Source organism: Myotis brandtii, unplaced genomic scaffold (genome assembly GCF_000412655.1).
Source record: "Myotis brandtii unplaced genomic scaffold, ASM41265v1 scaffold144, whole genome shotgun sequence".
Classification (NCBI taxonomy): Eukaryota; Metazoa; Chordata; class Mammalia; order Chiroptera; family Vespertilionidae; genus Myotis; species Myotis brandtii.
This window is the reverse complement of record NW_005355159.1, coordinates 591,262-603,156: the sequence shown is the minus strand read 5'-3', so window position 1 is coordinate 603,156 and position 11,895 is coordinate 591,262. Positions and strand designations below refer to the sequence as shown.

General features: G+C 37.6%; 1 protein-coding gene across 2 annotated transcripts in view; it reads right to left on the bottom strand.

Moving 5' to 3' along the window:
• Positions 1–5,309: 5,309 nt before the first annotated feature.
• The window catches only part of CLPX (caseinolytic mitochondrial matrix peptidase chaperone subunit), a 43,226-nt gene continuing 36,640 nt past the window's right edge, over positions 5,310–11,895 (bottom strand). For both annotated transcript variants that reach the window (XM_005861051.2, XM_014535444.1), the window contains 3 exons: positions 10,196–10,288; positions 7,684–7,790; positions 5,310–5,767 (listed from right to left, as the gene is read on the bottom strand). In XM_005861051.2, the coding sequence (XP_005861113.1) occupies positions 5,677–5,767; positions 7,684–7,790; positions 10,196–10,288 (291 nt within the window). In that variant the 3' untranslated portion in view covers positions 5,310–5,676. The remainder of the gene's footprint in view (positions 5,768–7,683; positions 7,791–10,195; positions 10,289–11,895) is intronic.

Sequence of the window (11,895 nt, the reverse complement as noted above, 5' to 3'; positions counted from 1 at the left end):
GCCTGGTGCACAAAATTCATGCACAGGGGTGGGGGGTGTCCCTCAGCCCAGCCTGCACCCTCTCCAATCTGGGACCCCTTGGGGGCAGTCGGACATCCCTCTCACAATCTGGGACTGCTGGCTCCTAACCACTCGCCTGCCTGCCTGATTGCCCCTAGCCACTCTGCCTGCCAGCCTGATAGCCCCCTAACTGCTCCCCTGCTGGCATGATCATCCCCAACTGCCCTCCCCTGCCAGCCCGATCGCCCCCAACTGCCTTCCCCTGCGGGGCTGAGGGGACTGGGGGACTGAGGCTGGATGAGGCGGGGCTGAGGGGACTGGGCACCACCATCTTGTGGCCGTGGGCACCGCCATCTTTGTGAAGGTGTGACAGTCAATTAGCATATTCCCTCTTTGCCATTTTGTGAGGCATGGCAGTCAATTAGCATAATCCCTCTTCATTAGATAGGATTCTTTTCCTAATTTGAAATACCATTTCCAATATTGAATTCCCATATATATTTGGGGTCTATTTCTGAACTTTATTTTCCTTTGATGTCTGTTCATTCATACACTGGTATGCACTTAAACTTGTGAAGCTATAATTTTTTTTTAATAGAATAGGCAGCACCTCTTGGTTAAGTGGAGAGGCCCTAGAACCAATATGCCTGGGATTAAATCCTGTTACTTACTAGTTGTGTGGCCTTGGGAAAGCTACTTAACCACTGGACTTCAGTTTCATCTATAAAAAGGGTTAATAGAATCTAACTCATAGAATTGTTGCATTACATGAACAGTGACACAGAGTAAACACCATATGAGTGCACATTATCATTTTGCTTCCCATTCTAACCTACTTTTCCATATGAACTTTAGATCTATTTGTCAATTTTAATTTAAAACCTTACCAGTGTTTTATTGGAACATTACATATATAAATTAATGTAGGGGTAACAGACATCTTTATAATACTGAGTTTCCCCATTGAACAACATGGGAATACCACTTTTCATCAGATTTTCAAAAATAGGTACCCATCTACTCTTCACTTCCATTGTTATCGCCTTAGTCCAATCCATTATCATCTGGCAGGCTTATTATAATAGTCCCACATGTCCGTGATTCAATCCTTGCTCCTCTATCATCTATAAAATTAAAAATGGAACTCCCATTTGACCCAGTAATCCCACTCCTAGGAATATATCCCAAGAAATCAGAAACACCAATCAGAAAGAATATATGCACCCTTATGTTCATAGCAGCATAATTTGCAATGCTAAGATCTGGAAACAGCCCAAGTGCCCATCAGCAGATGAGTGGATTAGAAAACTGTGGTACATCTACACAATGGAATACTACACTGCTGTAAAAAAGAAAGAACTCTTAACCACTTGCAACAGCATGGATGGACCTGGAGATCATTATGCTAAGTGAAATAAGCCAGTCAGAGAAAGGTAAGTATCACATAATCTCACTCATTTGTGGAATAAAATGATCATAAACTGGTGAACAAAAATAGGTCCAGAGACATAGAAGGATCGAACAGACCGTCAAACCTCAGAGGGAAAGCAGGGAAGGTTGGGGGGAGGGTAAGAGATCAACCAAAACACTATATGCATGCATATAGGCATAATCAAATGGACACAGACAATAGGGGGGTGAGGGCCTGTGTTGGGAGGTGGGAGCCGGCTGGGAGAGGTCAATGGGGGGAAAAGGAGACATATGTAATACTTTCAACCATAAAGAAAATTTTTTTTAAATGCAGGGGAATTGCCCTAGCTAGCTTGGCTCAGTGGGTAGAGCGTCAGCCTGAGGACTGAAGCGTCCCGGGTTTGATTCTGGCCAAGGGCACATGTTTGGGTTGCGGGCTTGATCCCCAGTGGGGGGTGTGCAGGAGGCAGCCGATCAATGATTCTCTCATCATTGATGTGTCCATCTCTCACTTCCCTTTGCCTTCCTCCCTGAAATCAATACAAATATATATATTTTTTTAGAAAATAAAAAGTGTGGTTTATCTGACATCCACATTGCACTGGCTATTCTGTAGGGAATCTGGCCACTCTCCTGGGACCTCCATATTCTACATCAAAATACAGGACAACAGAGGACAAACAAGGGATAAGGGTTGAACTGTGAAATATTTATTGAAACAAACAGCAAGACTGACAGAGTATGGGGCCAATAGGGAACATGAGTAATTACTCAAGGACCACAATTCTAATTCATAGACCCCAGTCTAAGTGCTCATCGACCATGTTTGCACCATAGGAGACCCGTTAATTTCCTTCATGGTCAGAAGGGACCTGGGGCGCCTTGTGGACATGTGTCCTTTGGTGGCGTTTCAACGTCCCCAGGTGGCGGAAGGCCAGGTGGCAATGGGGACACGGGTAGGGTCTCAGGCCCGAGTGGGTGCGCATGTGCACGTTGAGGTTCCCGCGGTGGCTGAAACTTTTGTGGCAGACGTCGCACTGGTACGGCTTCTCCTGGGTGTGGACCGGCGGGAGTTTCCCTTCCTCTCTGAAATCAATAAAGAAATATATTTTTTAAAAATGCGGGGGAATAAAAACACATCTAATGTCTAACTTTTCTACTTAAACTCCCCACCTCTTTTTTTTTTTTTTTTTTTTGAGGAGAAATATAAATTGGCTGCCTCCCACACGCACTCCAACTGGGGATCAAGCCCGAAACCTAGGCATGTGCCCTGACAGGAATTGTACCGGTGACCTTCAGTGTACAGGAGTATGCTTAACCAATTGAGCCACACTGGCCGAGGCTACTTAAAACCCTTTTAGGCCCCTTCTCCTTTCTGCATAAAATTAGAAGTAGTTAATCTGGCATACAAGATATTCTGTTACTTGTTTTAAAATGTATGGAGCACCAAATTCACGAATCACTTTGGTAGGTGATGTTTTAATTAAATAGGCATTGTCTTCACCATGTGTAGTCAGAAAGACAAGTGAAAAATAAACTTGGGAGGTTTGCTACAGGATAGGAAGTACTAGGCAGTTGTCTAAATGCTGCTGGGAATGATTCAGAAGGAGACGAAAAATGTAGAAGACATACTGACAAAAAGAAATAAAGGTGTTGAGAAATGAGAGGGGATGATGGGATTCCCTCATAATGATGTGGGGTGACTGAGTTTGGGTAAGAGGGATTCTTCAGTTGTAATTGGATAAAAGATTGGGTGCTGAAGCAGCTAGATTTATAGATTTGATGATGGGAAGATGACTTTCATCTTCTGATGGTTTCTCAATGAAATACGAGGCAAAGTCTTCAGTTGAATGGAGAAGGGGGAAAATATATTACATAGTCATCTCAGCAGCAATGTAAAGTCATACTTGTTGCTTATTTCTCAACTCTTAAAGCTCCCTAGTAATTAAAATTTCTGATATTTTCATTACTCTTTTCTGGAAAAGTCATACTTGCTCTTCCAGATCATCTGGGCCACTACTCTTTATGCACCACGCCTGGCACCTACCTCACTTCCATTATTATAATGCACTGATATTTATGTTTGTGTTTGCTTCCCCTAGTAGACCAGTAATCTTCTTGAAAAGCTTGGTCTGTGTCCCTAGTGTGGGACCCATGCAGGATATGTAAGGATTTTCAATAGATGTTTAACATAAACTTTAAAAAGTCTTTTTTTCTGTGGAATTTGAAATTAGGAAAATTAGCAGGTTATGAAAGTGCCAAGGATTAAGTAAACATTGAAATAAAGCAGCTCAGATATCTGTGTCCTTTTAAAAATGGCACTGCATTATGGACACACCACCACAATGGCATTCATTTAGTCCTTTTGTTTTATTCAAATGCCAAAACATAAGTTTCAAGATACAAACCGTAGTTATACTCAGTTGAGTTTGATTTAAAAACATTGATTATGTTTCGTTAACAACTTCCAAACCAAATGTGAGTTGTTGTGACTAAAACGTCTCCGAGTCCATTTCTGGAGGATTACTCTTAATATATTTAGTAGCTACTTCAATTTTCACTCTACAAAAAGGAAAATAATGATGTCATAAGAGAAAGATAATGAACAGTTATAATATGAAAGACTTCCTGAGAAAAACTTAACCATTCCTATGGAGACTAACAAGGATACTTGTTTCTGTTCCACACTATAGCAGTCAGACTTAAACACTCTGCAAAAGTGCATTTCTGGTTCTACCTCAGCCATCGATATCTCACATCCCTTATTACATCATAGAAAGCCCAACTCTTCATTAACAGGATTTAGAATTTGCTAATAGCTTAAGGTTCTCTTCCTGAGAAAAAGGGGATAAAAGGAAAAGGAAAAAGTCTATAAACCAAAAAATAAAAACAAACATTTCAATGTACTTTGATTTAAACAATTTCAAATAAGTTTGAACTGAATAGTATAAAAAATTACATCAATATTATAGAAGGGAAGAAAAAGCTTAAAAGGTACCCAAATATTTTAATATTTATGCAAACAAGTAATTTTCATTTTTAAGTCCCCCAAATTTCCCCCACTGTTTAATTTTATGCAGGTTGGGGCAAAAATAGGTTTACAGTTGTGAGTATGTGGAACAGTTTACTCTTGTATTATTATTTATTAACTAGAGGCCCAATGCACAAAATTTGTGCAAGAGGCTCTGCCCTTGCAGCCCCTTAATCATCCGAAGGTCGTCCAGAAGGACGCCCTGTCTAATTAGCATATTATGCTTTTATTATTATAGATTATTGTAATTATTTTCCATATGAACTGTAAATCCTTTGCCCCACCCTCTAACAAGGATTAATAACTTATATTGTAGTGTGACCACATTAACTTATGCTGATAGCAAAGCAGTTTTCTTTAATGTTCTATGAAGCCAAAAAATTAGACAAATATCCAGCACACAGAAAAACAAAAGAAAAAATTAGCTGAGTATTTTAGGTAAATGCACAATATTAAGCTATTTTATTTAGTTCAGCACATGGCTGTTATTATGACTGATGCTGCATGCTACTTTTAGTATTAGACGTAGTCTTTTTCTGAAGATTTATGGCAGACTTCAATTCCATCTGCTCACTCCTGGTACTAAAATGCATTAAAGATGGCAAATAAATCAGAAAAGTCAGAAGAGATTGGCCTTTCTTATAGTACCACTTGGGAAGTTAGTGTTATGCTTAGCAGGTAAGAATAAGAATAAAGCTAAACAAATCGTTAAAATATGGTTCTTCAGGATACTTTTTCCATGAAAATTTTAACTACTTGGAAACTATGTTTAAGATAAAAATATCTTAAACATAGTTTCCAAGTAGCTAATAAAATTCTAATATTTTCAGGAAACAAATAAGGGTAAAAAAGATTAAAGAATGGTATCTCGATCTTCAATTTTAAAGAATTTATTTTCCCATTTGTAGAGTAACATTATTGTAAAATAGTTATTGCAACATCTGCATTGCTTAAAAGAACTCCTTAGAATTTTGTTTTAGCATTTTTTTTTAAAAACTGAACCAAAATAATGTACATTTTATCGCTGAACACTGTGTCATTAAAGTCCACATAAAGTCTTTTGTACCAATCAATGTGATGTTACTTAATATACATGATCTGATTTTTATTCTAAAGGCTTCTGACCATGTATGATATCCAAGACAGATCCAATGCTTTTAATGTCAGACTGCAGAGACAGTTATGATCCTAAACACAGAAGGAAAGCTTTATATACAGGACAAAAGTCTGACAATTTAGCTGTTTGCAGCATCTGCTTGGCGAGGCCATCCTTCTTCTTCAACTCCAGAATCATACTCCTCTTCAGAGGATTCTTTTGTTGGAGCCCTATAATAAAAAAACATGTTTTTTTTAAATAAAAATGAGGAGTAAACATGATTTCTAGGCTCAACATTTTCCTTAACAAATGTATTACTGAAATAAATTGACAACAAGGCTTTAAAAAATCCATTTTGCCCTAGCCAGTGTGGCTCAGTTGGTTAGTGTTGTCCTGTGCACCATAAGGTTGTGGATTCAATTCCTGGTCAGGGCACATACGTAGGTTACAGGTTTGATCCCTGGTTGGGGTGCATACAGGAGGCAACCAATCGATATTTCTCTCTCACATCAATGTTTCTTTCTTTCTCTCTCTCCTTTTCTCTCTCCCTCCCTGCTGGAAGCCAATTATAGCATGTCATAATTTCAAGTTTCATCAAAAGGTTGATGGAACTTGGGGACTCAACAGGGTTGAGTCACACATATGTAATCATCTGTTGGGAATGGCTAAAGGCATTTCCCCAAACCTGAAAAGGGATGATTGCTTGGCTGCCATACAGCTAAAGGGCATCTTAATCTACATGTTATTGCCTCCTACTGGCCAAACACCTGAACAGCTGTAGGCTAATTCCCCCATTCTGACAATGCTTGTGTATACCCTTTGAAGTGTATATCTCTGCCTCACCTCAGGACAAGTTGTGTTAATAAAAAGCATGGGGTCCTGAGACGAGGAGAACTTAGAACTTAGACCTTAGAACTTAGATCTTAGCTTCCTTTAAGCTAAGCTCCTCTGACCCCCAAATGCCTTTCAAAATTATGCTTTGTCTTCAGACTCCTATTTAATCTACACACAGCCTTCTCCAGATTTCCTGAACCCTTCTTAATGCTGGAACAAGAACCCTGACACCTCCCCCCCATCCCTCCCCCTCTCTCTAAAAATCAATGAACATGTCCTCAGGTGAGGATTTTTTTAAAAATCCATTTTTCCAGCAAGTAGCTAGAACCTATTATTTCAACTCAAATGCTTGACTTGTAGCATATGTCTATGGTAAAGAAGATGAAGCTCTGACTAAATCTGGTTTGACTCAAACTAATCAAAATTATGATCAGACCACTACAATTCCACTAATTAGACCACTAATATATAGTAATGTCATCTAAAAACAAAAAAAAAAGATTGTTCTTTGAATAACGAAAGTTGTTAAAAATCAAAGATTGTTATTTGAATAACTAAAGTTGCTCAAAGTCAATCGCCTCCTAAGTTATCTCAGAAGATAAACAAACATAAAATATAACATACCTTGTGACAGTTAAAACAGAAATCTAGTTTTTGTGTAGGTAACATTAATGTCAAGCACTAAATAATAAATATTTATTGAATAGATCAGGTCAGTAAACTACAGCCTACAGGCCCATCATCTGTTTTTGTAAATAAAGACTTAGAGTAATACAGACATCCTCATTCATTTACAAACTGTCTATAGCTGTTATCACACTGTGAGTAATTGCAAATACATACTGTATGGCCCTATAATATTTTGCCCTTTACAAGAAAGTGTGCTGACCCCTGGAATAGATAAAGCAATGAAAGATGTATCAAATTTGTCAACTGATATGATACAAATGAGAGAAAAATTATGTCCACAAAGTTTTGGTCTTGTGAAAGACATAAAACAAATCATTAACAAATTACAGAATTAGCAGTAAAGTTCACTTAAATTTTTTCATTTGGATTACTTTTATGTCTCTCTAAATCTTCTTCCTTAATGGAAAAAGTAGAGGCCAATTTTGAAGATCAATTTTCAAGACTCACAAAATATTATTTTATAAACCAAAATGAGAACATTTTTCTACAGAAAAGTTATGATTATTGCTTCTCTTATGAATATAAGGATTTTTATGCAATTTTTATGACAAACCAATAAATTATAGCACTGAAGAGCTGATCTTAAATTTTAGAGCTGTTCTAGCTTGACAGAACACCTTACCGGATGTATCCTGGTTCCTTTTTTCCTTCTACTACTTCTTTGTCAACCTCCACACATACAATATCAGAATTAGGGACTTCAAACATTGGTTCTAATAATAGCTTTTCCTAAAAAGACAGAAAGTAATGAATGGCATGGAAAACTGAGGTTACATATAACATACTTGTATTCCACAGGCCACAAATCAAAGTCATTAACTCAGTAAACATTACTGAGTCCTATTATGTACCAGGAACTGAAAGTTGAAAAAGTCAATGTAAAAGTTTTTATATTCATATTAAAACAGCTTCTAAATAAATTCAGAAAGAAGTCATTCTATAAGGGAAGGCTATTTGTCTGTACTTCTGCCTACTTAGGTCACCATGCACATACAAAAGGACTACATACTTTTGGATTTGGATGTCTCTCAAAAGCATTCCTGGCATATTCTATGATTAGTCTTACTTCAAAAATGATTATTCCTAAATCATCTCTACCAAGCTCTTCAATTTTTACCATGACTTCAAATAAGCTTTTGTCTCAAGTGCTTCAGATTTAAAGTTGTTTGCTAATGCCCAGCTGATGTGGCTCAGTGGCTGAGCACTGGCCTATGAACCAGGAGGTCAGAGTTCGATTCCTAGTTAGGGCACATGCCTGGGTTGCAGGCTCGAGCCCCAATAGGGGGCATGCAGAAGGCAGCTAACTGATGATTCTCTCTCATCACTGATGTTTCTATCTCTCTCTTCCTCTCCCTCCAGCTCACTCAAAAAAATAAAATAAAAATCAATAAAAACATATTAAAGAAAACTTTACTAAAGGAAACTAGTTTTGCCTACAAGTTGGGGCTGGATTATATTCCATTTTAAGGAAAATCTGACCAAATCTGACTTGACTCAAACTAATCAAAATTATGATCAGACTACCACAATTCCTTTATATAGTAATGTCATTTGAAAACAACAATAAAAAATTGTTCTTTGAATAACTAAAGTTGTTCAAAACCAATCAACTGCCTCTTAAGTTATCTCAGAAGATAAGCAAACATCAAATATAACATACCTTGTGACAGTTAAAACAGAAACCTAATTTTTGTGTAGGTAACATTAATGTCAAGCACTGTATAATAAATATTGGTTGAGTACAACAAATTTCTTTTAAAATGTCAATGCTATCACCCACTTTTCTAGTGTGCATTTTTTATATAAATCTGTCCTTAATCAGTAGCACCTAAAGTCTAGGCCTTCATTAGTGCAGTAGAACCTCGGTTCTCAAAGTTAATTCATTCCAGAAGGTTGTTCAAGAAGTGACTTGTTCAAAAAACAGAATCATTTTTTCCCATTAGAAATAATGCAAATTGAATTAACCCATTCCAGACCCCCAAATGATTCCATTTTATCCTTTCTTATATACAGTACATGTCTAATGTACTTTTTAATCTATAAATAAACACTTCTTCAATTTATCAAACCACCCCCTACTAACCTTAAAGGAACCACTTTCAGCACTTGTTCCAGGGGTGTCTTTCAGGTCTGTATGCAGCATTTTTGCTTGTTCATATATCATTGCCTCCTAAATGCTGTCACTGGCTAACTAATTTTCATTTATCCAAATCAACAAGTTTTTCTACCTGTTCAATTGCCTGTGTTCAATGCTTCTTTCACACCCTTAGCAACATGAGCACTCTTGGCCTCTTTATGCTTTAAAATTGTGCTAACTGTTTTTCTGCCAGCAACAAAAGTATTCTCTCTTTTGTTTGTTGCCTTCGAGACACTTTTTGTCATGCTGCGGTATCAGCATGAAAGGGTTGTCAGGTCTAAAAATGAAGTTTGGTTTGATAACCAAGACATTTTTTTCTGTGAGTTTGGTCCAGAACTGAATTGTTCAAGATGGGATATATTCGAGAAACGAGGTTTGACTGTATAATCTCAAAATGTCCTACTGAGATGAAGAAGTAATACTTAGCAGTGAAATCCTTAAAAGAAAATAGGAACATGATCTTGCTTTGGAAGTATGTAGGGAAATAGTAACACACTGTACAGCCAGACTGTGCAGGTAGGGGAGAGAGCTCTAAAGAAGAAAGTGGGTTGTGGCTGAAAACAGACTGGGTCTCTAGGATTTGTTACAAAATAAAAAAAAGTTCATACCATACTGAAAAATTTAGTGGTATAGGATCAAGGTATTTGCAAATAAATTTCAAGCAAACAAACACAAAAATGAGGATTTCAATGGGTCTGAAAAGGCACTCTGGGGCTTAGTCCAAAGGCCTGTGTAGAATTTTCTGAAATTCTCCCTCCCTTGAACCTGATTTTTCTCTATTTCATTAATCATAGTATGTGTATCCTTTGCTGCAAATATCTTAAAGTTTCTTTTTAGAAAGAAGAAAAATATAATCTACTATGACAGTTTAAAAAAACCACAAAAGCACTTGGGCAACTCTCTGGATATATTTCCAAAGGAAAAACATGGAGTATTAATATTCTCAAAACTAAGATCAATAAATAATCTAGTTTTTGTAATAATAACACCAACTTACCATTATGGACCGAAGACCTCGTGCACCTGTTTTTCGTTCTAGTGCCAATCTGGCTATAGCTTTCAAAGCATCCTCAGTAACATTCAGTTCACACTAAAAATAGATTTAAAAGAAATAAGAACTTAGATAATACTTGGTGATATTTTCCTAATATAACCATATAGCATTTGATCTATTAACTGTTACTACCTACCACCATTACTAGTCTATTTAGAACAAAAAGGAACCAATGCCTAGACTTTACAGATAAGAAAGAGTCAGAGGGGTAAGTACACTGATTCACTTAGAAATACGGGGCCAGAATCTTATGTTTTGACTGACCCTATCTATCCCTTTTCAGAATAAAGGATTTTTAGACTCTCAATTTCTTACTAGAAAACATACATTTTAAAGAGTGTTACTAAACTTTAGATAAGCCTCTCTAAATTACCACGCATTTCCAAATAGAGTTCAAATTATTGAGAATATACCCCCATACTTTGGAACATAAATTTTATAAAACCTTAGGATTAAGCATCTTTTGTTATTAATTTCTACCTCCAGAAAACATAAAATTTAAGCGAGACATTTGTCTCTCATGGTTTTTTAGAACCTTGCCTTCAAGAAGCACCACTTGCCCTGTATAGCTCAGGTGGTTGGAGTATCGTCCCATCCACCAGAGGATGGCGGGTTTGATTTCTGCTCAGGGCACAGGCCCAGGTCACAGGTTCAATCCCTGGTTGGGGCGCGTGTGGGAGGCAATCTAGCAATGTTTCTCTTTCATAATGATGTTTCTCTCTCTCTCCCTCCCTTCCTCTAAGATAAAAAACAACAACAACGCCCCCCCCCACCACCACCACTTGTTTCTATCAATTAACCTATTTTGTCCTTAATTCTTGAAAAGGTTTTTTTCTAGATTAACATGGACTTTCATTCAACAATTACTGAACCTCTTATGTGATTATATTTTAGAGACTAAATGATGAATGAGACACTCTCTTTGACCTCAAAGAACTTACTCTACTAGGTGGTGACAAATTAGCAAACCACCATTTACAACACAGTGTATGCACATTGTGCTAAGGGAGCACCAAAGTGGGGGCATCTAAATAAGACCAGGGGACCAAGAAGGATTTTAAGGAGGGGTGTAAGATAACTAGCTTTGTGTTTACTCATTCAATAAATATTTGTTAAGAACTTAATAGCTGTTTGCTGGGCACTGTGCTTAATAATTTAAAAACGGTCCGATCTGGAAGTAAAGTGGAAGAAAATGATGGTGGTGACCGTCATAAACAGATTTGAGACAGGGAAACTGACCAATTAGGAACCAAATGCATGGGTCAAGACAAAGGAGCTTGAGTTGAGGTAGTGGCAAGGCAATGGAGAGGAGACTACTATTTACAGATACTAAGTTAATAAAACCCAAAACATCTGCTATCAGATTGACTGTGTGGGTTTGAGTGACCTCCAGGTGCCTGGTACAGAGAAGTAAATGTGGGAGCTAATAAAACTTTATAGAAAAAAACTATATAAAAGTATACACAGTATAACACAACAAAAGCATTTAGAATGCCAAGGCTGAAAGGACAATCCTGTGTCTGGCTTGAGGGGTTTAGAGTAGGCTGCTGGAATAATCTGTAATAATAAAAGCACTAGAGGCCCGGTGCACAAAAATTTGTGCACTGGGGGGGGGGGGCCCCCAGCCCGGCCTGTGCCCTCTC